At 37.0% G+C, this 25,815-nt stretch overlaps 2 protein-coding genes across 2 annotated transcripts; both read right to left on the reverse strand.

Annotated features, from left to right (window-relative positions):
- Positions 1-8,335: 8,335 nt before the first annotated feature.
- LOC133519571 (esterase FE4-like) lies at positions 8,336-17,263 on the reverse strand. The gene is made up of 4 exons (XM_061853583.1): positions 16,897-17,263; positions 12,037-12,168; positions 9,584-10,881; positions 8,336-8,596 (listed from the first exon to the last, which is right to left on the reverse strand). Exons 1-4 carry the CDS (start codon positions 16,969-16,971, stop codon positions 8,419-8,421), a joined length of 1,683 nt encoding a protein of 560 aa, XP_061709567.1. The 5' UTR covers positions 16,972-17,263; the 3' UTR covers positions 8,336-8,418.
- Positions 17,264-19,390: 2,127 nt separating this feature from the next.
- LOC133519570 (esterase E4-like) lies at positions 19,391-24,988 on the reverse strand. The gene is made up of 4 exons (XM_061853582.1): positions 23,470-24,988; positions 22,222-22,353; positions 20,055-21,352; positions 19,391-19,722 (listed from the first exon to the last, which is right to left on the reverse strand). The coding sequence occupies exons 1-4, from the start codon at positions 23,563-23,565 to the stop codon at positions 19,545-19,547; spliced, it is 1,704 nt and encodes a 567-aa protein (XP_061709566.1). The 5' UTR covers positions 23,566-24,988; the 3' UTR covers positions 19,391-19,544.
- Between the last annotated feature and the right edge of the window lie 827 nt (positions 24,989-25,815).

The following is a 25,815-nucleotide window of genomic DNA, read 5'->3' on the forward strand; positions in this document are numbered from 1 at the left end:
AAAATAAAGTTGTAATTTTACCAACTCTACGGCACAATAGGTGAAATGTCATTGCCATTCACCATTTGGATTTGACATCGTCAATTCAATGCGTCGTATTGATTGCAATTCAAAACAAAGAGAAATTTATTTATATAATTAAGTTACTTTCCACTAGTCGTTTTAAAATAGACAAAGCCGTGTATGGATCGATGAGGTAATCATATACTCCTCCAAAATATACCAAATATTGTTTCGTCCATTACCTACTGCAAAAATAATTCGTCGAAGATATCGGACAAACATTTAATTACATTACTTACATTCGTTCGTATTTATCCGTCGGTCCGTCGTATCCGTATGAAAGCCAGGTGTCGTATTCATGTCTTAGTATCCGTTATTATATCCAAGTAGACGTAGAAATCTGATATTTTATCAAAATTGTTTTAAAACAACAGCGGACCAGTTTTAAACATTGAAAATGACGTCTTGCCAATGAGTTTTTTTTTCGATCGTGACTAGACTAGCTTCTAGCGTAGAACTGGCGTTACGCCATTTTAGAATAAGTACATATTATATTAATAATAATTTAAATACAAGTCCTAGTGACAAAAAAATACTATCAGCGTATTCCTCGTTTCAATTAAAATGTAGAGAAGCAATAAAATTACAGGGTCATAAATATAAAAAGATACAAGAAAAATAAACAATTGATTAAATGTAGAGGCAGACAAGACAACAGGCGGAGATATGGACCTCACAATTTGAAAAGTGGCATGGTGATGCAGCGCTGGTGGCCTGGCGGTGAGAGCGTGGGACTTTCAATCCGGAGGTCGCGGGTTCAAACCCGGCTCGTACCAATGAGTCATTCGGAACGAATGTACGAATTATCATTTTATATGTACCAGTCGCATTTCGGTGAAGGAAAACATCGTGAGGAAACCGGTCTAATCCCAATAAGGTCTAGTTTAGCTTCTGGGTTGGAAGGTCAAATGGCAGACGCTTTCGTAAAAACTAGTGCCTACGACAATTCAAGGGAATCGTTGTCAAGCGCACCCCAGGCTTCCATGAGCCGTGGCAAAACTGCCGGGACAAAGCGAGGAAAAAAGTAATGGTAATGACATTTTCTATGCTAGGTAATGACGTTAATATATGGTAATGACAAATTACTGTATTACTTAAATAACTAGTAGTTCGCCCCGAAATGTGAACTCGCGGATCGCCAAAAAATATAGATCAAAGCTTGCTACTTCGTTGGCAAAGGATCGAAAACCACGTGCAACTTATTGCAAGCTCTGTGGAAGCCTTAACTGATACATTAAAGTTACCATGAAGATTAAAATAAACTATATATGTGGTAAGCCGCACATATGGACTGTGGAATTAAGAGGAGTGGCATCTCTTATGGTAGAACTGTTGCAAAAGTGTCCAGCTGTCAGCTATAAATAATAGTTCCAAATCTCTCCAGAGTAGCGCTAGAGTAGCTAAGATTCTAGGCGTTATTGACGGAGTGAATTGCGCTGTCTAAGATTTGATTTTTTTGTTCAAGTACTCTAGGTATTGTAGCGCCACCTATTTAAAGTTTTTTGACGACACTTTTTGGTACATGGAGATTTCGTTCCTTATCTGACTTATCTCCACCTTCCGTAGCCGCACAGTAAGCCGTAATTTTTCTTGTCAAATGTCAAGTACCTGTACGATGTTTATTTTATTTTGTTGTTATCTTGCTAATTATTTTAAAATCGTATATTAAAAAATATTGTAAATCTTTAAACCGAGCACTTTCATTTGATACCAAAGTCGACCATACTTACTTGCTAATAACATGACCCGAATAGCAAGACCCATCACAGATAGTTTTTTGTAGTTTTTTGGCCTACTATGGGCTCTTCTAGCTCCATAACCCCTTGATCGAGCCTGCTCATAATTTAATGACTATAATATAATGCCCTCAACTACACGTTTACCCAATTTCATTTGAATCTAAACGAATCTACTTAAGTTATTGTCCATCAAACTATCCTCTAATAGTTCAGCTTAAAAATATCGAAATGCTGGGACGTGCCGCTAGCAAGTCGAATGTAAGAACTTCACTTCGCTTCGGTCGCTCGTTCGATTATTATTTTCTCACTATAAGTGAAATATAATAGTATACCAATAAAATACAACAAAATAAATCACATATATAAAAAAAAAAAAGATAACCCGCTCCCACGTAAAGACTATCTTTATTCGCCAAAACTGATGAGAAAGTAGCATTTTATCCACAAGACTGACAAAGTAAACATCCCACACGGCACTTGCCAAGTGCGGTCAGTTATCCCGAATGACTACGCATTTGAGATGAAATCCCCCCTAGGTAAACGTAGGTCTGAACCACGTCACAGTTCGTTTCGGCCTTAAGACACGGTAAAAGATCCAACTTCGTTTAGTGTCGAAAAACGTGCTAGACATGCGATTTACACCAAATCAAATAATGACCCAATCGCTCTGTAATCCAGTGTCCAACTGTGTAAACTGCCGGCTGCTAAGACCGGATTGGCAAGCGTTGGAATACGGAGCGCTTACTTTAGTTACCACTAGTAAACAAAAAGATGTGAAATGTTAATAGTAGGTAGGTAGAGCCAGACCAAGGCAAGTCTGCAACGATTTTGATAGCGCACGCAGTGCAAGTGTTATTTTAAACGTCAATCTTCTATGAAATGATGATGTATTAGTAACACTTGCACTACGTGTACTATCAAAATCGTTGCAGTCTTATCTTGGTGTAACTCTATCACTAAAATTTAGTATTACTAGGTATTTCAACGCTCAACGAGGGTAAGGAGTGTTAGGGTCGGCAACGTGCATGTAACTCCTCTGGAGTTGCAGGCGTACATAGGCTACGGAGACGGCTTACCATCAGGCGGGCCGTATGCATGTTTGCCACCGATATAGTATTAAAAAAAATGTTTAAATGTGATTCCGTGAAATGCTGTAAAATTACATAAAAATATTTGAAGATTTTTATCGGCCCAAATTAGGAAAAATAAAAACCGGCCAAGAGCATGTCGGGCCATGCTCAGTGTAGGGTTCCGTAGTTACTCTTCCGTCACAATAAGCTAAAAAGTATAGTAAACTGTTAACCAAGGGATGAAACGGTACCTTTCACGCGAGTTAAACAAATAGGCAAATTTGCATAATCAGTACCTAATTAAAGTCTTTTTACTATGAATTCCACGATTTTTTTCATATTTTTTGGACCTATGGTTCAAAAGTTAGAGGGGAGGGGGACACATTTTTTTTTCTTTCGGAGCGATTATATCCGAATATATTCACTTTATCAAAAAATGTTTGTTAAAGACCCCTATTAGTTTTGAAAGCCCTTTCCAACGATACCCCATACTGTAGGGTTGAAGCAGAAAAAAAAATTCACCCCCACTTTACGTGTAGGGGAGGTACCCTAAAAAAAATTTTTTAGATTTTATTGTACGACTTTGTCGGCTTTATTGATTTATATATCCATGCCGAATTTCAGCTTTCTAGCACTAACGAGCTAACGACCACGGAGCAAAGCCTCGGACAGACAGACAGACAGACGGACATGGCGAAACTATAAGGGTTCCTAGTTGACTACGGAACCCTAAAAATAGGGAATTGAAAATGTATGTACAGGTTGTCCGGTAATTAAGGGACCAATTATGATGCGGTTTTTTTTACGTTTCTTTGCGGTGGCGCTTATGCTAGTTAAATAAATAAATAATAAATAATAAATAAATATTATAGGACATTATTACACAAATTGACTAAGTCCCACAGTAAGCTCAATAAGGCTTGTGTTGAGGGTACTTAGACAACGATATATATAATATATAAATATTTATAAATACATAGAAAACACCCATGACTCAGGAACAAATATCCATGCTCATCACACGAATAAATGCCCTTACCAGGATTTGAACCCGGGACCATCGGCTTCGTAGGCAGGGTCACTACCCACTCGGCCAAACTGGTCGTCAAGTTATGCTACGTTTGAAGAGTATCAGTTTTTTTCTATAATAATGTAAGGCATTTTTGGCATCATATTGATTTGATAATAATAATAATTCAGCTTATATACGTCCCACTGCTGGGCACAGGCCTCCTCTCATGCGCTAGAGGGCATATTGATTTATTTGGCATAAAAGGAGGTTTTTTTAATTTTAATACTTAGTTATATTTTTTTTACTCACCACAAGGGATCAAACTTGTTGAAAAATTTTTTTGGTGAATAAAAAATGTTTGGACTCCAGTTTCACCAACTTTCTAAAAATTAGTTTATATAATACTGATTCTGACACTTGCTATTTACATCTTTACAAATAAAGATATGACCAAGATGGTCATTAAAGTCAAGAAGGGTGCAGGCTATTAAAAAAGAAAGAAAAGTTCGATTATCTCGAAACCCACGAAACTTTTACTAGATATTTTTCTAGGCCAGCCCTATCGTTGGTTAGAAGGTTATCCAATATGAAATGTTTTACTACACTAAAAAATAAGAGAAGAAGAGAGATTTAAGAGAGGTATGGGCACTGTGAATGTCATCTCGCTTTGTGAGGTAGGTCACAGAACAGCGGATGTCATCGCTAGAGACTAGAGCAGAGCCCAACTGGGGAAGTACCTCCAACTTACAGAAAACCGCAGCCAAATAACACTAGACCCTACTCATAGTGTTGTGTTCCTGCCGAATATAAATCTACGTAAAGCTGTCCACTTTTTTCTCAGTCGTTTCGAGCCAGTGGGAGGAAAAAATGTGGTATTTAACAATTGGCGGAAATGGGAAAAACCCGTATTGAATACCATAGTTATGTTATTTATAAGTGTAAACCAAATTTGCATATACATTTAGGCCCAGTATTGTTTCAAATAAAGAAAGAATATAGCTTACCTTTGTACAAAGTGTGCATCTTAAATAAAGAAAGAATATAGCTTACCTTTGTACAAAGTGTGCATCTTAAATAAAGAAAGGATATAGCTTACCTTTGTACAAAGTGTGCATCTTAAATAAAGAAAGAATATAGCTTACCTTTGTACAAAGTGTGCATCTTAAATAAAGCAAGTGAACACAAAAGAAAACTAACAAATTGAAATACGTATACATTCTCACAGGGCGAGAGTTCAACTACTTATGAGTGTAAAACACGTACGATCTAAATGCCGGCATTTTCGGGTAACGTTATGATTAACATTATAAAATAACGTTATTTTATCCTGTAAATTACCGGTATTATTTATAATTTAAACGTTTAATTAACGAAAAAATTATGTTATTACATTATGTAGCTTATTTCCTCAAAAGATATAAACATAACGAATATAACGTTGTAAACGATACTGCGTTGCCGCTCCGCTCATGGTTTTTATCACTGGAAAGTGCTTGAAAATCTGTAGAAAACGTTGAAATACTAGTTTTGAAATACGATCGATAGACACTGAGAATCGAGTGTGGCTGTATGTATTAAATCCTACAAGTAGAATATATTTGTGTAGGAGAAAAGTACATCCAACGATCTTATTTTCCCATACAAACTGTTCCTACGATGTGTCAAACATGAATTTCTACATTCTTGTTCTTATCAAGATGAGAATCAATATCTCCGGATTCGAGAGGACCTTTATTATGATCCTGAGATCAAAATTGGATGACACGGCAGCCATCTTGGATTTCTGTATTTTTGCTCTGATCAAGATGAAAATCGATAAATGAGGATCCGATAGGACTTTTATTATGAATCTGAGGTCAAAATTTGAAAAAAAAAACAGTGAACTTAAACATTTATCACTGCGTTTTCCTCGCGTTGTCCCGGCATTTTGCCACGGCTCGTGGGAGCCTGGGGTCCGCTTGCCAGCTAATTCCGAGTATTAGCGTAGGCACTATAATAGTTCTCATGGATCCCATCATCAGAACTGAGTTTAGACAAAAACGGGACCAATCTGTATATATATAAATTCAAACAAAAAAATAATTTTCAAAATCTGTTCAGAAATGACGGAGTTATGGAGTAACAAACATAAAAAAAAACATACAACCGAATTGATAACCTCCTCTTTTGAAATCTTGAAGTCTGTTAAAAATAGTCCTTCGTTCAACATATTCAAAATTAAAATGAAACGGTATGTAGTTGAAAATATTTCGCTAAAATTGGGTACTTGACACATGTTGAATATTATAACTTATAACAAAATTGAGCAAAATTTTCATTAAAAAAAAAACAAGGCACCAAAGTTAATTTTTTTTTACTTTAAAAAAGAAAAAGAAAATGGTACCATTCGATTCCTTACATTTTATTGAAAAATAAATTGTATGACAACTATACACATAAACGCAATATTTCAGGGTCAAAATAGCAATTTTCTTGATCTTCCATACATTTAGGACAGACTAATACATGTAATGATGTCAATGAATGAATGAATGAATTACAATTAATGTAATGATGACAATTAATGAAATACATTCATTACACGTATTCATTGTCATTGTAATGATGTGACGTCATATTACAATATATCATTTTGTTAGAGGCGTTTCAATCGTCGAGTGCGAGCGTCAGACTTTAACTCTCATTTCTGACCTTTGTGTAGCTTAAATGCCATGAGCCCTATATAAATATATATTTGTTCCTCAGGAAAATCATCGATTGACATTATTTACAGAAAACTATCAAGTAGCCAATTGTTAAATATAACAATTGCAAATATGTAAAAAACACTGCGTATTAGATTGAACGAATGTTTCAAATACACAACCGCTATACCAAGTTAACTAATATAAATTGTGACCGAGTGTTGCGACTGCAACTTAATATTATATAAAAAACAATGCAGTAGCTAAACGCAGCCGTCGGGCTCGGCTATTATTCGGAGGCTTTTTAAAAGCACCAATAGGAGCGCTCCACATAATCTGTATCGCGGCCAATTGGAAGCATTTAAATCTAAACCTTTTGTACTGATCAAGTCAAATATTGCAAATCACTCTTTCATCATCCTCCATACTATCAACACCTACTTTCTACATTGAACCGTTTTGGCAAGAACCCTTGTAAACCAGTACCTTTGGGATGATTATACTTCACTTCATTATAAATCGAAGTTTTATTTAAGTCGTCGAGGCCCTGACCTGCACGGCGGCTACACCGAGGAACTGAAAGACGATCTTGATATCCGGCGGGAGCGCAGGGCGTTGTCAGTCCGTGGCGGGATGCTGGCGCACAGGTTCGCACGCTGTAGTGCCCAAGTGAAGCTGACTTTATTCATAGCTTACTGTCAAAGTTTTTACACGTGTGGCCTGTGGGCCAGTTTCAGGCTGAAGACTTATACCCTGCGTATCCAATATATAACATTTTCAGGATGCTGTTTGGGCTTCCTCGATTCTGTAGCGCCTCTGGGATGTTTGCCGGTGTAGAGGACTTTTATGCTATAGTAAGGAAGAAGACGGCATCTGTGGTGATGCGGATGAGGAGGAGCGCAAATAGCATCCTGAGAATTATAGCAGAGGTGGGATTCGGTCGGATATTCTCCGCCGATATACCGTCAAATCATGTCATTCGTATACGACCTAAGAAATAGTTATTTTTATGAATCCTGTTAATTGGTAGTTTACTGATGTAGTTTTATAAGTGTCTTGAAACTAACAATCTATGGATCTGAGGAATCTGAAAATAAATTATTTTTATTTTTATTTATTTTATTATTTTTATAAAATAAAAAATTAAAACTTTAATTGTAATTGCTTATAAAATACTTTTACATTGGAAGCATAATATATTTTGATCTACAATTATTAATACAGTTTGTCAAAGGACTATCTCATTTCAAACATAGATATAGAGAATCATCTACCTTTGTCTTACACTAGTACTAGCATCCAAAAGAAAAGGATGAGTATAGTTTTTTTATTCTTATTTACTGTCATATTGGTTTGACCAACTATAGTTACTGCACTCGCAGAGTTATGCACAGTCGCGGGTGCACGAATAGCAACCTTATTCAAATAAGTAACAATGCGAATTTACTAGTGTTTCCTTGGGATGCAAAAAATATACACACCAAGTTATTGTATAGCAAAGTTAAATTTAAATTCTAATTTTAAGTCAATAATGTATATTCTTATGAGAATGTCTTAAACCATAAACCATCTAAGTCAATGATTATATTTTTTTCTATGATTTTTAATATTTAGAAACCTGTATATAGATTTTTTTGTTTTAAATGTAGTTTTATTATCAATCCAAAAAAGTACACTTCCATACTTACTACATTGATAATATGAAAGGTGAAGGCCGACGACCGGTAATCAAAGACCCATAATGGTCATTGGCCACTGCCTCTACACATTGCCATTTGGCACTATTGGCAGACAAGACCACAGAAAGATTCGTTGACAACACAATGGAGGAAAGCTTATTATAATATTATTTAGTTATTTTTTATGCAAGGCAAGCCAGCCTCACAATACAGAGAGTCCCAGAATTCCACTCTCTGTTTCTCAGCGAAGCTTCCCGCCGTCGACTGCACGTTGATGTCCAGATATTCCTTGTTTTTCGACGTGTATACCGGCCATCTTGGTCCAGAGCAGTTTTGTGGAGTTGGGTTGCTGAAAAAAAATACAAATATTTTAGACGCTCTCAGTCAGACACATACAAAGAAAATCAAATATGATTCAGGCTGTCACGTCTTCTCGACTGTATCACAGTTTTGGGCATTTGTTTCACCAATGTTCTATTGAGAAGTACAAAATACAATCTGGTGAGCGTCAGGACAGGATAGCGGGTGGACTTCAGCGAATTTCAACGAAATATTTATAAACATATTTCACCTCTTGTGTAGGTACTTGTGGTGTACCTTTAATAATAGCTGTGCCTCTTCCAAAATTCAGTTAGGCCCATAACCTCCTCATTAAGGTCCTTGGTGGACCTTATTTTTTAAATATCTTGGTTTAGGGAGAGGTACACTGAAGGTACAATATAACTACATACATTTTGCTTGAAATAATGCAAGATTTCATAGATCCACCCGCCCCTCCAACCTGACGTCAACAAGGGTGGACCTTGTTTTGAGCCTAGCTCGTTTTAGGAATAGATATATTAATTTCTATTAAAGGTTCACAGAGGTACACTGAAGGTACAATATAACTGCATACTTTTAGTGCGGTACAATGCAAAATTTCATAGGTCCACCCGCCATCCTGACGTCAGAATGTCGGGTGAACCTTTTTGGTTTTAGGGGGAGATAGATACACAGGTTTATATTAAAGGTACACTAAGGTACACAGAAGGTACAATATATTTATAAATATTTCGTTGAAATTTGCTGTGGTCCACCCACCATCCTGACTCTCACTGCTCACTAAATCTGACTATTACTCAAATTGGTTTTGTAGTTACATTAAGTGTATCTGATCGTCTACTACCAAAACCTGTGAGCAGATTATAATTATAATTACCGTGAGTCATTAAAAACTCATTGAAATTTTCGAAGCACTTATTTCATTTGACGTTGGTATTTTCCATGGAAATATCAATTCAAATCAACCCAAAAAGATCTTTTTGCATCTAAGAACTGTATTTAGAGGTAAACTAACCTGGTTTTAGCGAAATCTGTCCATAATTTAGTCACCTTCGACACGTAAGTCTTCAATTTTTCTTGCGATTCGTACGCATCTTTAGTAAAGTTATTAGAGAACATATAAAATAGTTCATCAGCATGGCATGCTCCTTTCAAATCCAAACCCATACTAGTGAAATTCTTGAAAACGTTCAGGTCACTCTCGAAACTGAACCTGTACATATAAATGGGACTGTTGTGTTTAGAATACAAGTAGGTAAATCTATGCGTATCATACACTAAATGTAAGTCAGATAACATAGTGACTATCTCCTTATAATCGTTCTTTGTATACTCTCTGTCGCCAATATAGAATTTTCTAATCCTTTTCCCCATATCATTCATGTTTTCTTGGGTAAGTTTCTCAGCGATTTCTCTAGGCACGTCGTAGGACGGATTGTTATTGTAAATGTCTAATTTTCCTAATCTATCTTGAATCATAATAATGGCTTCAGCAGAGTTATATCCTAACATTAAAGGCACTTTACGCATTCTTTTTGACTGAAGAATATCCAAAGGATTTTCGCTTAGAAACGCTTCGACGTTATCAAATTTCTTTTCGACAACTGGCAAAAATCGTTCAGGGAGTCCTCTATATTTCTCATCATCCGTACTCGTAGCAGATGTCAATTTAGTTAGGTTTGCTGCTGGTAGAGATCTTAAAAACTCAAGTAACTCAGCAGTATTTTTCGTGTCTCTTCCTAAATATTTTCCAACCCTGAATGCTCTGCTCTTGCTGCCTTCACCTATCGCCCAGTCATGTACACTGGTACCACTTTGCGCGATAACTTTATGAAATAGTCCTCTAGTCATCGGCGATAGGATATGATGTGTAACTGAGCAAGCACCAGAACTCTCACCAAAAATCGTAATATTATCGGGATCTCCTCCAAACTTTGCAATGTTCTCTTTTATCCATTTCAACGCGGCGACTTGATCCTTCATTCCCGCATTGCCGGGAACCTCAGGGGTATCGACACTTAAGAATCCAAGCACTTCAAGCCTGTAGTTCAAAGTGACCAGGACAACATCCTGTTGAACGAGAAACTTTGGTCCGTACAGGTCATCGTTTCCAGAGCCAGATAAGTAGGAACCTCCGTGTATGAAGACCATGACAGGAGTGCGACCATGGAGGGATTTGGTGAAGACGTTGAGGAACAAGCAGTCTTCGCTACCTTGGAAGACGGAGTCTGGTTCACCCTCATTTTGTGCGCAGATGGAGCCATATTCGGTCGCTTCGCGTATGCCTTTCCAGGATTGAGGTGGCAGGGGAGCCTGGAGAAATAAAAATATGCAGTCGATCTTTCTAACACATCAGTTTAAGGAGCTCCACTCACCTTGGAACAAATCATATGCGATTTTGGATACATAACGGCATTTCACTGATCGATTGAATTAAATTTGTAGGCAATGTATTAAAAATCGCATTTGATTTGTCGCAAGAAAATCCCTTGTCGACATAAATCATATAGCTTTTTTTAGACTTTATTCTACCTGGTGACAGATAATAATGTTAAAAATAATTTTCATTTTAAAGAAACCAAGCGTTGTATTTATTTTGCACTTGTCAATTTAAAACCGTATGATTTATTTAGTGTCCTCCATGTCCATGTGCTTGTAAACATAAACCCCCTTATTCATAAACGTGTACTAAAGTTACGATGCCGCTGATCATCGTTTGTCCCTTTCCATCATACCAATACGTCGGAAAGGGACAAACGATGATCAGCGGCATCGTAACTTTAGTACACGTTTATGAATAAGGGGGAAGTGTCCATCACTGGAGCTTGTCAACATAACGTGTCCAACACTGGTGGTTACCCTACGCTGATAACAAAGAGTATTTGAAATAGAGTGGATTTTCAAAGTAAACTTTGTAGCCACAGTAAACTTATTGCCATCATTCGACACATGATTAAAACTTTTAGAACGCCATTTGACTTTGATCCTTATTATTTAACTGATATGTGTTACATTTGTTACATATCAAAGAGTGGTGCCATCTACTAGCATATTTTCGAGCGATGGCGCTATTACCTTTGGCCTATACTCGGTCCTGATTGCCCGTATTCGTGTTAATTTTCTTGAGCTACTTATCGTATGGAATCAAAAGTGCATGAGCGTCACCGGTGAGCGCCCATTGAGATTATATATTACCAAATTACCTACATACAAAGTATGCCCCTCTCCCCCTATGAATAAGATACGTTTGCCGTTTAGCAACACACCTAATTGAACTAAGCCCAACTTTTTCGTGCCTAAATACGATCAATCCTGGAATACTGGAATACATTACAATTCGTTAACCCTTATTGCAAAGACGATAAGGTCCACCAATGATTAGTTAGGCCTTTATTTATCTTGTACGGATTTATATATATCTTTGTCTATACATACTTTGGAGTTACATATATTTTTGTCTATACATACCCTGAACCTCAGCTGACCCAACGGTGCCTGGGCATACGGGATGCCCTTGAAACTATGGTATGTTGTTCCATCATACAACGTGTCTGCAGCTCCCTGTAGCTTCCCTTGCCTCACGGTCACTATAGGCTGGTTCTGTAAATTACGATAAGCAATGCCGGATTTAAAGGTCTGGAGGCCTCGGGCAATAAAGTAGTGGAGGCCCCCTGGCCCCGATCCCAAATAAAATGGTAAATTTTCATAATAGAGTATGGGGGCCCCCTTTTGTGGAGGCCCCGGGGCTGTAGCCCCGGTTGCCCTTCCCTAAATCCGGCCCTGGCGATAAGTTTTCAAATATGATACAACTACAATCTACAATACAGTTTCCTAACAAATTACAGTTTTTAAGTGGTTAAAGAACTTTAAAATAAAATTTTCGCCACACTAACTGGTAAAGGCCAGCTTGATTATTCAAAAACTAATGAGAAAGTTGCATTTCATGTGTGTGGCAAAGGAAAAAGATGCTAACTTTGAGTTGTTTCTTTTATTGTTAGCTGGTAGAATTGACTTTTAAATGATGATTTTGAATGATAATTTTTGTATTACTCTCATTTAGATTTGATTTTTTGACGACCAGTTTGGCCTAGTGACCCCGCCTACGAAGCCGATGGTTCCGGGTTCAAATCATGGTAAGGGCATTTATTCGTGTGATGTGCATGGATATTTGTTCCTGAGTCATGGGTGTTTTCTAAGTATTTATAAATATTTATATATTATATATACCGTTGTCTAAGTACCCACAACACAAGCCTTATTGAGCTTACTGTGGGACTTAGTTAATTTGTGTAATAATGCCCTATAATATTTATTTATTTATTTAATTAGATTTTTTTGGTATTTCATAGTTAGTAGGTAGTTTCCACGAGTTGGTGTGGTGAAAATGATGTTGAAAATTAATTTTATAATGCAGAAATGTCTGCAAACGATGCTAATAAGCTTAGAAATAAATTGAAAGTGGAAACATTCAGTATCTCAGGCGAGCTGGGCGCGTAACGATGCAACATCAAGGTACAGTCAGCATCAAAAGTAGCGGATGAAACAACGCGCCAAAAGTATCTGATATTCCGTATAACTTTTCCAGATGTAGATAATTTTCTAAAATTCGCGTTCAAAAATATATCTTTTACAGTCTTAGTTTTGTTCTATATTAAAGACATCACTTTTTGTTAACATACATACATACATACATATAATCACGCCTATTTCCCGAAGGGGTAGGCAGAGACCACGGATTTCCACTTGCTACGATCCTGACATACCTCTTTCGCTTCCTTCACTTTCATGACATTCCTCATACACGCTCGTCGGTTCAGGGTGCTCTTGACCTGGCCTTTCTTCAGGATTTCCCCGATTTGATCAGAGAAAGTCTACCCCTTCCAGCTCCCTCTTCGACTTCTCCCTTATACACTCTCTTTGTTAACCTTCTTTCACTCATTTTTTCCACGTGTCCAAACCATCTCAACATACCTTTCTCAATTTTTGTCACTACATCTTCGTTCAGTCCACACTTTTTGTTAAGCTGTTACATAATGGTAGATAATTATGAAGCGTTATTTGATCCGCTACTTTTGATGCTGACTGTACAACATTTTGCTAAATGTCATCGCGGATCCCTTTGTTTGACATAATTATTGAAAGTCATAATGTAATGATAGTCATAACTCTGAAACCGTTAACTTTTCAGGAATTTCCTTAAGTTATCCTATAGATAGGTTAGGTTAGGTTTGCTTTATGGCAATACTGAAAAGTTACGCGTTTCTGAGAAAAAACCAAATTATTGCTAACTAAAATGCGGACAAACAATACATTATGACCCGTGCGAAATCACCTTTTCATACAAACGTAGTCTTGATTATCCTCTGTGAATATTAACATTATTGAAAATATTTCCACACAATTTGTTGTATATAAACCACAGCTATGTCCGTGCGTTTTTTTTCGCTTTTTTAATTATTTTAAGAGTTAGGAGCATTTAAAAATGATAAAATAACGAATATGATATAATAATATAAAATAATATAATAATTATTTGTTTCTAATTTTTACAATAATCATAAAATCGAAAAAATAGCCATGGTTAATACTTAATATACATCAAATTATGTAAAAATATTTTCCATAATTTCAATACCCAGAAAGGAAAATGGGGACTACGTTTGTATGTAGGAGCGGCCGTCCCTTTTCCTCTTAAAAAGTGTATTACTCTTACGGTATATGTCGCTAGAGTGCGCCCTCACAAACGGCAAAGAGGGTGAAAACTGGAGTGCTGCGAGTCCCACACACCGTGCGTAAATGCATTCCCAACACGTCAAAAAAAAAAAGTAGTATTGTTTTTGTATAAAATTCCACGTGAAGAAACTTTCGAGAAATGGCTATTTTCTTTTCAAATTTCCCTCCATGTCCTAAGATATACTTAAACAAAAAAGTAATTCCCCTAAGTTTTTGCCTTAAGTCATACAGGAACATTTTTTTTTTTCAGTTAAGATGACAAAAAAAAACATAATATCACACAAAAAAAACGTATTTAATGCTCAGAATTAAATATTTTAGGTTTATATTTTATATACACCTACTAAAAATTATTTGAAATAATTCGTAGGTCACTCGGTAAGTCTTGTCGTTTAGCACAATTTTTACAAGCTATTAATTTCTTTTGATACCTACGTATAGTGCGTGCGTACACATGTTAACAGGTCGAAACTTGTCATTTGCCGTCTAATACTCGTAGTTATTGAGATAACACGTGTGAAAGTGTAAGTATGGCATCTCTTACGGGCTCTCAAGTTCGCGCGATTATTTATTACAATTTTCGACGTGACTTGTCTCGGAAACAGTGCCACGAAGAAATGCAACGTGTATTGGGCGATACTTCACCATCCCTCAGGACTGTCGAGCGATGGTATAAACAGTTCGAAAGAGGCCTTTTTGATCTGGAAGACGATCCGCGTCCAGGAAGGCCGAGTGAGGTGACGACCTCCGAAACAACCCAGAAACTAATTAAAGAGAACCGCAGAATCACATACAAGCAAATTGAGGAAATCCTCGGCATTACTGCATGGGCTGTAAATAACATTTTACATAAACATTTGCATGTCCATAAAGTTTGTACACTTTTTGTCCCGCACAAACTGACTGACGATCAAAGGAACAGGCGTGTAGAATGGTGTAAAAAGATGCTTAACAAATTTAAATCAGGGCGTTCTTCTGAGGTGTCTGCAATTGTGACAGGGGATGAAACTTGGATATATTATTATGACCTACCAACAAAGTCTCAAAGTCGTCTATGGATTTTTGAAAATGAAGATAATCCAACGATGCCTAGGAAGTCACGTTCAGTAAAAAAAAAAATATTATTATTATTATTATTATTTGGTTTAAGACAGGCAGCTGATGCTGGTACGTCTAAATCAGAGTTCACTACACGATTTCACTGCTTAGATAGTCTGTCAAGATTATTTTTAAATTGATTCACACTACAAGAGTTCACAACTTCAGAGGGTAATTTGTTCCAGGCATTTACTATTCGGTTTGCAATAAAGTTTTTGCTGGTATTTGTTTTATGCTTTGTTGTTACTAGTTTAAGATAGTGTCCTCTTGTGCGCGTGTTTGGATTTCGAGTGAAGAGGTCGCTTAGTTCTGGACAGTCGTAGTATCCGTGAATTATTTTGAACGTCTCGATCAAGTCGCCACGTTCACGCCTTTTTTGTAGCCTTTATTAGTTGTTTTTTTTGGTCGTTGTGGTATAATAAAGACCATTCTTTTAGATACGCAACGCAGTGTTACTGCTGAATGGTATGTTCAATCGTGCTTGATCCCGCTAATGCAAACACTTAAGGAATTGCGACCAAAAAGCCAACTGCGCTCATGGCTGCTTCACCATGACAACGCACCAGCTCATCGCGCTCAAAAAACTGCTGAATTTCTGGCGTCTTCTAGTATTAGACTATTAGATCACCCAACCTACAGTCCCGATCTAGCACCCTGTGATTTCGCCCTCTTTCCATATGTAAAGAATCAACTAAAAGGACGCAAGTTTTCTTCAGACAAAGAGATGTTACACATAATGTTTTTCATCGCACTTACTAAATTTTAAGCGAAATAATTCTTAAATACGGTGAAATTTCAAACATTCGTCTTATGGAATGGAAGGTAGAGTTAAGGAACAGAATATCTATATACCAAAAAGTGTCCGACAAAAAACCATAAATAGGTGGCGCTACAATACCCAGAATACTTGAGAAAAAATCTAATCATAGACAGCGCACTTCACTCCGTCAATAACGCCTAGGTTCTTAGCTACTCTAGCGCTACTCTGGAGAGATTTGGAAATATTATTTATAGCTGACAGCTGGACACTTTTGTAACAGTTCTGCCTAAGGAGTTTCTGTTCCTTGCCTCTACCTTCCATATTTGACAGGTTAGGCATCGAATGCACAGACCTATCTGGTATTCAGCCACGATTGAAAATTGTATAAAAATATTATAAACGGCTATTAAATAGGTAAATGAAATTAAATATTTTTAAACTTAAACAAAAATATTAAATTAGATACGAGTATGTCAGTATTTTAAAATTAACATTTTTAAATTATAAAAGTTCGTATGAATTCGTGACAGAATTAAAAAAACTGTAACTCCCTAGGGAGTTCATACTAGACGATTATAAATAATAGCTAGTAAAGATTTTGAACTCATGAACTCCCTAGGGAGTTATAGCTTTTTTACAAACCGTAACTCCCGCTGGAACAATATAGGCGTTTTAGTACATCTGCAAGAAATAAAATCTTTCGAGCAAGTGTGATGAAAAGGAAAAACATAACTTACCTTCGTACAAACTGTGCATCCTAAATAAAGCAAATTAACACAAAATAAAATTATCAAATAACAATACGTATACATTGTAGCAGGGCGTGAGTGCGACTAATGAGTTGGAAATCTTTACTAGCTAATATGTATCATCGTTTAGTATGAAATGACAATTCGTAACCCTTATTGCCAATACATAAGGTTCAAGGATGGTCAATGTTTTATGGACCACGCAAGTTTTAAGTATGTATAAACAATATTTATCAGCATTGTTTTCCTCGTTGACTCATTTTGTGTTATTCGCCAAAGCATAAGCTGAATAGTACCTACATGAAAGGCTGAAAAATAAGGGATTGCCGGCCGAGTGTGATTAGCGGACGAGCGTCAGCGAGGTCGTTTAGTAATACTAGGCAGGGAATCCCTGTTATTTATTTATTGCACTATACAAGCAGGTACAAATGGCGGACTTAAGGCCTTGAGGCATACTCTACCAGCCAACCAATGGGCTAAACCAGAAAGATTAAGTAGGTGCAGTGTCATTTAAAATAAATAAAATTGTAACCATGACATTATGTTACTTACTAATTGAACATTGGCCTTATAGCGTGATATCGTGTACAGTCAGCGTCAAATACTTCGTAGCAGTCAAAGTGGCCAAATAGTTCGGTACAGCATACTAAATATATGGTGTACCGAACTATTTGGCTACTTTGGTTGCTACAAAGTATTTGACGCTGACTGTACATAATCGTGTTCTCGGCTGCATATCGTCAGGTGTGCATAGGGTTAGGTAACAACGACTTTTATATCTAGAGTTAGTATTATAGTTAATTAGATAAGACAAACAATAATATGAGTTTAATTATTGTTATGAGTGTGGGGCCGAAATCATAATTATCATGTAAGCCATCGATACATTAAATTATGCCTGCCCATAAATGGCGTAGAGACCTCAAATTAGTGACCAAAACACATGTCCTATATCAATTGAGTCCATCACTCCACACACAAGCTATGAAGCTAGTATCCATGTGCAATGGCCTCTGCTAATTATCTGCGTGAAACGAAACGCGACCGACAGCTGTCATTCACTTTGAAAACTAAAACACATTCAGTCAAAAATCAAAACTCACTAATTACCACCACAAGTTCATAGCCATAATGAACCATATTATACTATTAAAATAAAATAAAATTTGTTGAATTATTTTTTAGTATTAGTGAGTTTTGCTTGTAACCTGACGATATATACTGTAAAACCCCGTCTCTTCGCCTGAGATACCTATCATCGCCTATTTTCATAACGGTTGAAATGCCCGCCTAGTTCTTATGGCAGGTTCGACAAAAAACTACTAAAAAAGCGGCCAAGTGCGAGTCGGACTCGCGCATGAAGGGTTCCGTACCATTTAAGACGTATTAAAAAAAATCTACCTACTTACTAGATCTTGTTCAACATTTTACCACTTTGGACACACATTTTACCACTTTGGAAGTATCTCTCGCGCAAACTATTCAGTTGAGAAAAAAATGATATTAGGAACCTAAATATCATTTTTGAAGACCTATCCATAGATACCCCATACATATGGGTTTGATGAAAAAAATATTTTTTTTTAAATTTTATGACGTATTAAAAAAAACTACTCACTAGATCTCGTTCAAACCAATTTTCGGTGGAAGTTTGCATGATAATGTATATCATATATTTTTTTTTGATTTTTCATTCTGTTATTTTAGAAGTTACAAGGGGGGGGGACACATTTTTTCACTTTAGAAGTGTCTCTCGCGCAAACTATACAGTTTAGAAAAAAATGATATTAGGAACCTAAATATCATTTTTGAAGACCTATCCATAGATACCCCACACGTATGGGTTTGATGAAAAAAAATGTCTTTTTAAATTTTATGACGTATTAAAAAAAAACTACAGTAGAATCCGTTTATTATGACATCGAAAGGAATTGCCAAACACGTCATAATAAGCGGACGTCATACAAAACGTTTTGTGAAATGAAAAACCTTTTTTATGTAAATATGTATGTACTTAACTATTTTAATACAGAAACATAGTAAATACATATGTCTACATACATATTAAATCAAAATCAAAATTGTACATAATCAGCACATTATAACACATACAAGTGTATTTTTTACTGTAAGAAATCTGTAATTTTTGACTGCTTTTGTTTTTATATTTTATTGTAAAAACAGTCTCTAATACTATTGTCATTATAACCGGACATAATTTATTAAAAATGGGTCATAATAAGCGACATGTCACTGTAAGGGAAGTCATTATATCCGACTTTTTTATAAAGAATTTTATATGAAAACCAAACTTCGTGGTGTAATTACGTCATAATAACCGGTTGGTCAATATAGGCGGAGTCATAATAAACGGATTCTACTGTACTTACTCACTAGATCTCGTTCAAACCAATTTTCGGTGGAAGTTTGCATGGTAATGTATATCATATATATTTTTTTATATTTTTCATTCTGTTATTTTAGAAGTTACAGGGGGGGGGGGGGGCACCCATTTTTTCACCTTGGAAGTGTCTCTCGCGCAAACTATTCAGTTTAATCTCGTTCAAACCAATTTTCGGTGGAAGTTTGCATGACAATGTATATCATATAACAGTGGATAAGACTTTAAAATAAATCTAGTTATTCCTAATGCAAGGCAAGCCGGCCTCACAATACAGGCTGTCCCAAAACTCCACGTTCCTCTTTTCCGCAAAGCTACCGGCCGTCGACTGCACGTTGATGTCTAGATATTTCTTGTTTTTTGTCGTATATACCGGCCATTTTGCTCCAGAGCTGTTTTTTGGAGTTGGGTTGCTGAAAAAAAAAACGAGAGTAATTTGAATGATTGTAAATAACCGTTTTTTGTTAAATATATTTTCTACTTTATTTTTGTCGCACCTCCGTATTGGCCGTAAACCGGAGTGGGAACTTCTTTAACTGAAATTTAGATGTTTGTGTTCGTCTTTGATGTAGGAATTTTTATGTACAAACTTTAGTTCGAAGTAATATAATGCTATTCGTACAGATATTCGAGATATGAGCATAAATCTGAAAAAGGTAGGTACCTTCAATATTTATTTTTTAATCTGTTGCTTTTTGGCGAATGAAAATGTATGTTAAGAAATTCTTGGAGACAGAACACTAACCTGGTCTTAGCGAAATCAGTCCATAATTCAGTCACCTTCGACACGTAGGTCTTCAATTTTTCTTGCGATTCGTACGCATCTTTAGTAAAATTATTAGAGAACATATAAAATAGTTCGTCAGCATGGCATGCTCCTTTCAAATCCAAACCCATACTAGTAAAATTTTTGAAAACATTCAGGTCACTCTCGAAACTGAACCTGTACATATAAACGGGACTGTTGTGTTTAGAATACAAGTAGGTAAATATGTGAGTATCATACACGAAATACACGTCAGATAACATAGTGATAATCTCCTTATAATCATTTTTTGTGTACAGTCTGTCACCAATATAGAATTTTCTAATCCTTTTACCCATATCATTAATTTCTTCTTGGGTAAGTTTCTCAGCGATCGCTCTAGGCACGTCGTAGGATGGATTGTTATTGTAAATGTCTAACTTTCCTAATCTATCTTGAATCATAATAATGGCTTCAGCGGAGTTATATCCTAACATCAAAGGAACTTTACGAATTGTTTTCGACTGAAGAATATTCAACGGATTTTCGCTTAGAAACGCTTCGACATTATCAAATTTCTTTTCGACAACTGGCACAAATCGCGTAGGGAGTCCTATATACTTCTCATCGTCTATATACGTAGCAGATGTCAAGTTAGTTAGGTTCGCTGCTGGTAGAGATCTTAAAAACTCAAGCAACTCTGTAGTATTTTTCGTGTCTCTTCCTAAATATTTGGCAACTCTGAATGCTCTGCTCTTGCTGTCTTCACCTACCACCCAATCATGGATACAAGTACCACTTTGTGCGATGACTTTATGAAATAGTCCTCTAGTCATCGGCGACAAGATATGATGAATCACAGAGCAAGCCCCGGAACTCTCACCAAAAATCGTAATATTATCGGGATCTCCTCCAAACTTTGCTATATTCTCCTTTATCCATTTCAACGCGGCGACTTGATCCTTCATTCCCGCATTGCCGGGAACCTCAGGGGTATCGACATTTAAGAATCCAAGCACTTCAAGTCTGTAATTCAAAGTGACCAGGACAACATCCTGTTGAACGAGAAACTTTGGTCCGTACAGGTCATCGTTTCCAGAGCCAGATAAGTAGGACCCTCCGTGTATGAAGACCATGACAGGTGTGCGACCATGGAGGGATTTGGTGAAGACGTTGAGGAACAAGCAGTCTTCGCTGCCTTGGAAGACGGAATTTGGTCCACCCTCATTTTGTGCGCAGATGGAGCCATATTCGGTTGCCTGCCGTATGCCTTTCCAAGATTGAGGTGGCAGGGGAGCCTGTGGAAATAATAAATTTATATACGCATTCTACCTAATATTTGAATTAAGACTGTTAGTGTCCATCACAGGTGCTGCATTCTAAAGGAAGACAAATACCTACTACTGACGTTGCAAAAAGCTAAGGTACTTGTATACCTAAGTAAAAGAAGTTTTAATTTATTTTTCAAAAATGACTTGTACAGACCGGATTACGCGATGGAAATCTTGCATTTTCAGAAAAAGCTGAAAACTAAAAGTTACAAAGTAAAAAGTTATAAAGTCGTATCATTTGTGCCCAAATAATCATTGCGGAGAGCAGCAGATAGTCAGGAATATCAGGAGGGGCCGTGCGCGTTGGAGGGCTTTGCCATCTTGCGACCTGAATCGGAAACATAAACTGTGCATGACACTTCACGCTAAAGCAAGTGCTGCCCTCTACACTTCACGTACTTTTTCTTCTACATTGTAGGCTCTGTCATCTTGTGGGCAACATTGTAAGCTTATACTTGACATTTACACTTCGCGCTATGACAGAGAGCTCCTGTGCTGCCCAAAGTTCACGTTTCCTATATCAGGCAGTTAATAAATAATATACATACGACGACTGCTGCTGACGACCGGTCTGGCCGTGTGGGTAGTGACCCTGCCTATGAAGCCGATGGTCCCGGGTTCAAATCCTGGTAAGGGCATTTATTCGTGTGATGGCCATGGATATTTGTTCCTGAGTCATGGGTGTTTTCTATGTATTTAAGTATTTATAAATATTTATATATTATATATATCGTTGTCTAAGTACCCTCAACACAAGCCTTATTGAGCTTACTGTGGGACTTAGTCAATTTGTGTAATAATGTCCTATAATATTTATTTATTATTTATTTACATACCCTAAACCTAAGCTGGCCCAACGGCGCCTGGGCATACGGGATGCCCTTGAAACCGTAGTAAGTTGATCCATCATACAACGTGTCGATCGCACCCTGCAGCTTCCCTTGTTTCACTGTGACTACCGGGTCGTTCTGTAAACCACAGGAATATTGGACAAGCTAGTTTGAAACGAAATAATTAATTCCTTGCTAATGAAACAACTAATTTTTTTGGATTTAAAAAGTGCATTAGCTTCGTATTTTGATATGTAAATTAAGGAAACTATATATATATATTGAATGACTGTTTGTTTCTGAATAAAAAAAAAGAACAAAAAATGAAACATTTTGATATCTCCTAGACACAGACTAAATAATAATACCTAGTACTACCGTACAGAACGAAAACTTCCTACAAAACCGAAGTTTGACAGCGATTCAGGGGGCCTACCGCGAAAACCGAATTTCGCAAATTGCGGGGATCTTTCTCTTTTACTCTCACTAAGACGTAATTAGAGTGACAGAGAAAAATGCCCGCAATTTACGAACTTCGATTTTCGCGGTTGTAGCCCAGGGACGAATCATTTTGTGTGTACACAGTTGTTTTACTTGAGTTACGTGGATCGACCCTATTCGAAGAATGATTATGACACGTTTAAGATCTCGGAAAGATCTTTAAAAGATCGATAATTAAACAACATGACAAAAACGTTTATTTCGATTCCGCTGTGATACCAATAAGAATTAACTACGATATTTCTAGCGTCAAAGTGACATTGGTTGCCGGAATCGAGTTGCTTCTGTCAATTATACGACATACACACGATATCTAAATGAGAACTTATCTAAACCAGAACTTATCGTTATCGTCATTTTTCGAATCGGGCCGGATATCTTCATTCGATGACTTTATTAAGTTAATCATTACATTATCCCTTTCCGAGAGCGAATAATTACCTAAATATATAAAATTCAAGATTCTTGAACTTTCGTTTGTAGGTAGACTATATTTTATTAAAAAAAACATTAATTTTTTTTTTATATATAATGACGTAATCTATTTATTGACAATAACAATATACATAATGGATATATACAGATGATTACTATAACTAGCTTATATTCAAATTAAGTGTAACAAAATAGAATTCCACGCGGACGTAGTTCTTTAAATCTGCAAAAATTGGGTTTGTCTAAATATCTAGATTTTGGTACAAATTAACTTTGGACATTAGCTTTAACTACGACACAAAAAAATAAGTAGCTTACCCTTGTACAAACTGAGCATTCTAAATAAAATAAGCCAACACAAATTAAAACTAACAAATTAAACGCATTCATTCTCAAATGACAATACGTATACATTCTCCCAGGGCGAGGTTTCGACTACTAATGAGTTCAAAACATATACGAAGTATTATGTATCGTATATAGTAACATCAACAACTCGCTGCACGTGAATACATAGTGTGCTCTCTGTTACACCTATAGGTAGGTACGTATGACAGAGCGCACACTACGTATTCGCATGCAGAGAGTGTTTTTACTATAGTATTAAATGACAATCGTAACCCTTATTTCCAATACATAAGGTTCAAAGATGGTCAGTGTTTTTGATACTACGTATGTTTTAATTATAATATTTATCAGTCTAGTTTTCCTCGTCGAGTCATTTTCTGTAATTCGTCACAGCATAAGCTGTGTAAACTTAATACATTAAAGGCTGAAAAAATAATTGCCTGCCGAGTGTGATTAGCGGACGAGCAGCGAGGTCGGTTAGTAACACTAGGCAGGGAATCCCTGTTATGGCAGTTACAGTGCATTTCTCAAAAAATGCAGCAAGAACATTCATTTATAAGTCGAGAACCGCTATTACCCATGCTCATAAAGAGCAGCAACAAACAACTCAAGTGGAAGTGGGCGGGAGATGTATCACGAATACCGGACCAGCGTTGGACCAAAAATGTTACGTCATGGAAAGGGCCACTAGGAAAACGGGGTATAGGAAAACCTGTTACTAGATGGGAAGACGAAATAAAAAATATCGCTGGTCAAAACTGGATGAAAATAGCTCAAGACAGAGTGGAAAATTCTGGAGAAGGCCTTCACCTGCGAAGACGGGGTTCTTGCTACAATATTAAAATTCATTTAAAAATAATTTTAGAACTAACATTAAAAAACTATAAAGTGAACTTAAGACTAATTCTAAACAACAAACAATGTTAAAATTCGCAAGAAATAAAAGGCTATTTTATATATTTCTTTTTTATAAAGAGCAGTTTTAGTAGGAACGCCACATCCGGTCTCTAGTCAAAATATCCCCAAAATCAAGTTCTAGGTCCTTTCCAACGGTTTACACGAGCGGTCGTGCGTAATGAGCGCTTTCACATTGCAATCCGATATCGGATGCTAGTAAAATGTAAGACATATACACATACAGAACGTAACAAAAATAGTGGGGATCCGTTTAAGGATATTTTAACGCGAAAATAACTGTTTCTATGAGGCAGGTCGTCCAAGTCGGCCATACAAAGGCCAAAAAAAATTCCCGACAAAAACAAGTTTCTTCTTTTTCCTAATCAAAACACGATACCGAATATGCCCTTAAACGGATCCCCACTATTATTTGTTACGTCCTGTATGTTTTTCTGTATTTATTGATTAAATTAATAAATCATAAAACGAGATATAACGCTAAGAAGGCGGACTTGATGCCATGTGGCACTTTTCTGCCGCTGTTTTTCTCATAGGCGCCTACTGACATCCGATATTGGAAAGGCGCTTCCGATAATTACAGTCATGTCGGAACCCCCCGTTAGCTTTCGATATTTGTGAGCGTGGGTATGTGTAGGCATAATGTTTGTTGTAGTGTGCGTGACCGGTAAAGATGGCGCCCCCCATGGGCGTAGGCAGGTACAGGCAGGGGCGGAGGGGGCAGCTGCCCCCCTAGAGCTCAAATTTTACATACAATGTATGCCCCTCTGTGGTGTCTGCCCCCACCTACCCCCCTAGACCAATGGCGCCCCCGCGGCTACTAACTAAACTACGCGGATGTAGAATCCTACATCCGATATCCGATCACGCTCTTACTCTTATCCAATAACTAAGCCCATAGGTACACTTATATGTAACTGTTGGCGACAAGCCCGCCGCCGCATCGAGTTAACTCCACAGCAACAGCGATGACGTCCACCGTCACGTCACCGGACCGGTTAGCCAGAGACGGGAACCGGGGCCGGTCCGCGGGGGGACGGTCAGAATCGAACTTACGGCTCGCGGAACGCACACATATTCGCGTCGCGCCAAAAATACCTCTGTAATTACCAGTAATTAAATTAGTGTTTACAGTCCGCTATAGTTTTATTCAGCAGTCTAGATATCCTGGATTCAACATACTACACGAATTAGGCACTAGACGCAACAGTAACTAATAATGCGAACAAGGTAAATATAAAATGTATAACATAGGGTATCGTCACACTACCCAACTCTTCCCGCTTTTTGGAAAAAAAACGTTTTCTTTACAAAAATCTGCTTTTGAAAGTTTAATTATTTTCTTGCCTACTGCATCCATTGTGATTACTGATTGCGCATAATTTAAATTTACTCCTAGAA

The sequence above is a fragment of the Cydia pomonella genome, chromosome 7 (genome assembly GCF_033807575.1).
Source record: "Cydia pomonella isolate Wapato2018A chromosome 7, ilCydPomo1, whole genome shotgun sequence".
Taxonomy (NCBI): Eukaryota; Metazoa; Arthropoda; class Insecta; order Lepidoptera; family Tortricidae; genus Cydia; species Cydia pomonella.

Bases quoted from the DNA above. Each gene is read 5' to 3' on its own strand.
- LOC133519571 (XM_061853583.1), bottom strand. From the start codon at position 16,971: ATGTATACGTATTGTTATTTGATAATTTTATTTTGTGTTAATTTGCTT. The intron at 12,169-16,896 runs GTAAGTTATGTT...CGTAATTTACAG, and splicing joins GATGCACAGTTTGTACGAAG to AACCAGCCTATAGTGACCGT. The intron at 10,882-12,036 runs GTATGTATAGAC...TTATTTCTCCAG, and splicing joins TGGGTCAGCTGAGGTTCAGG to GCTCCCCTGCCACCTCAATC.
- LOC133519570 (XM_061853582.1), bottom strand. From the start codon at position 23,565: ATGTATACGTATTGTCATTTGAGAATGAATGCGTTTAATTTGTTAGTT. The intron at 21,353-22,221 runs GTATGTAAATAA...TTATTTCCACAG, and splicing joins TGGGCCAGCTTAGGTTTAGG to GCTCCCCTGCCACCTCAATC. The intron at 19,723-20,054 runs GTTAGTGTTCTG...TTTTTTTTTCAG, and splicing joins ACTGATTTCGCTAAGACCAG to CAACCCAACTCCAAAAAACA.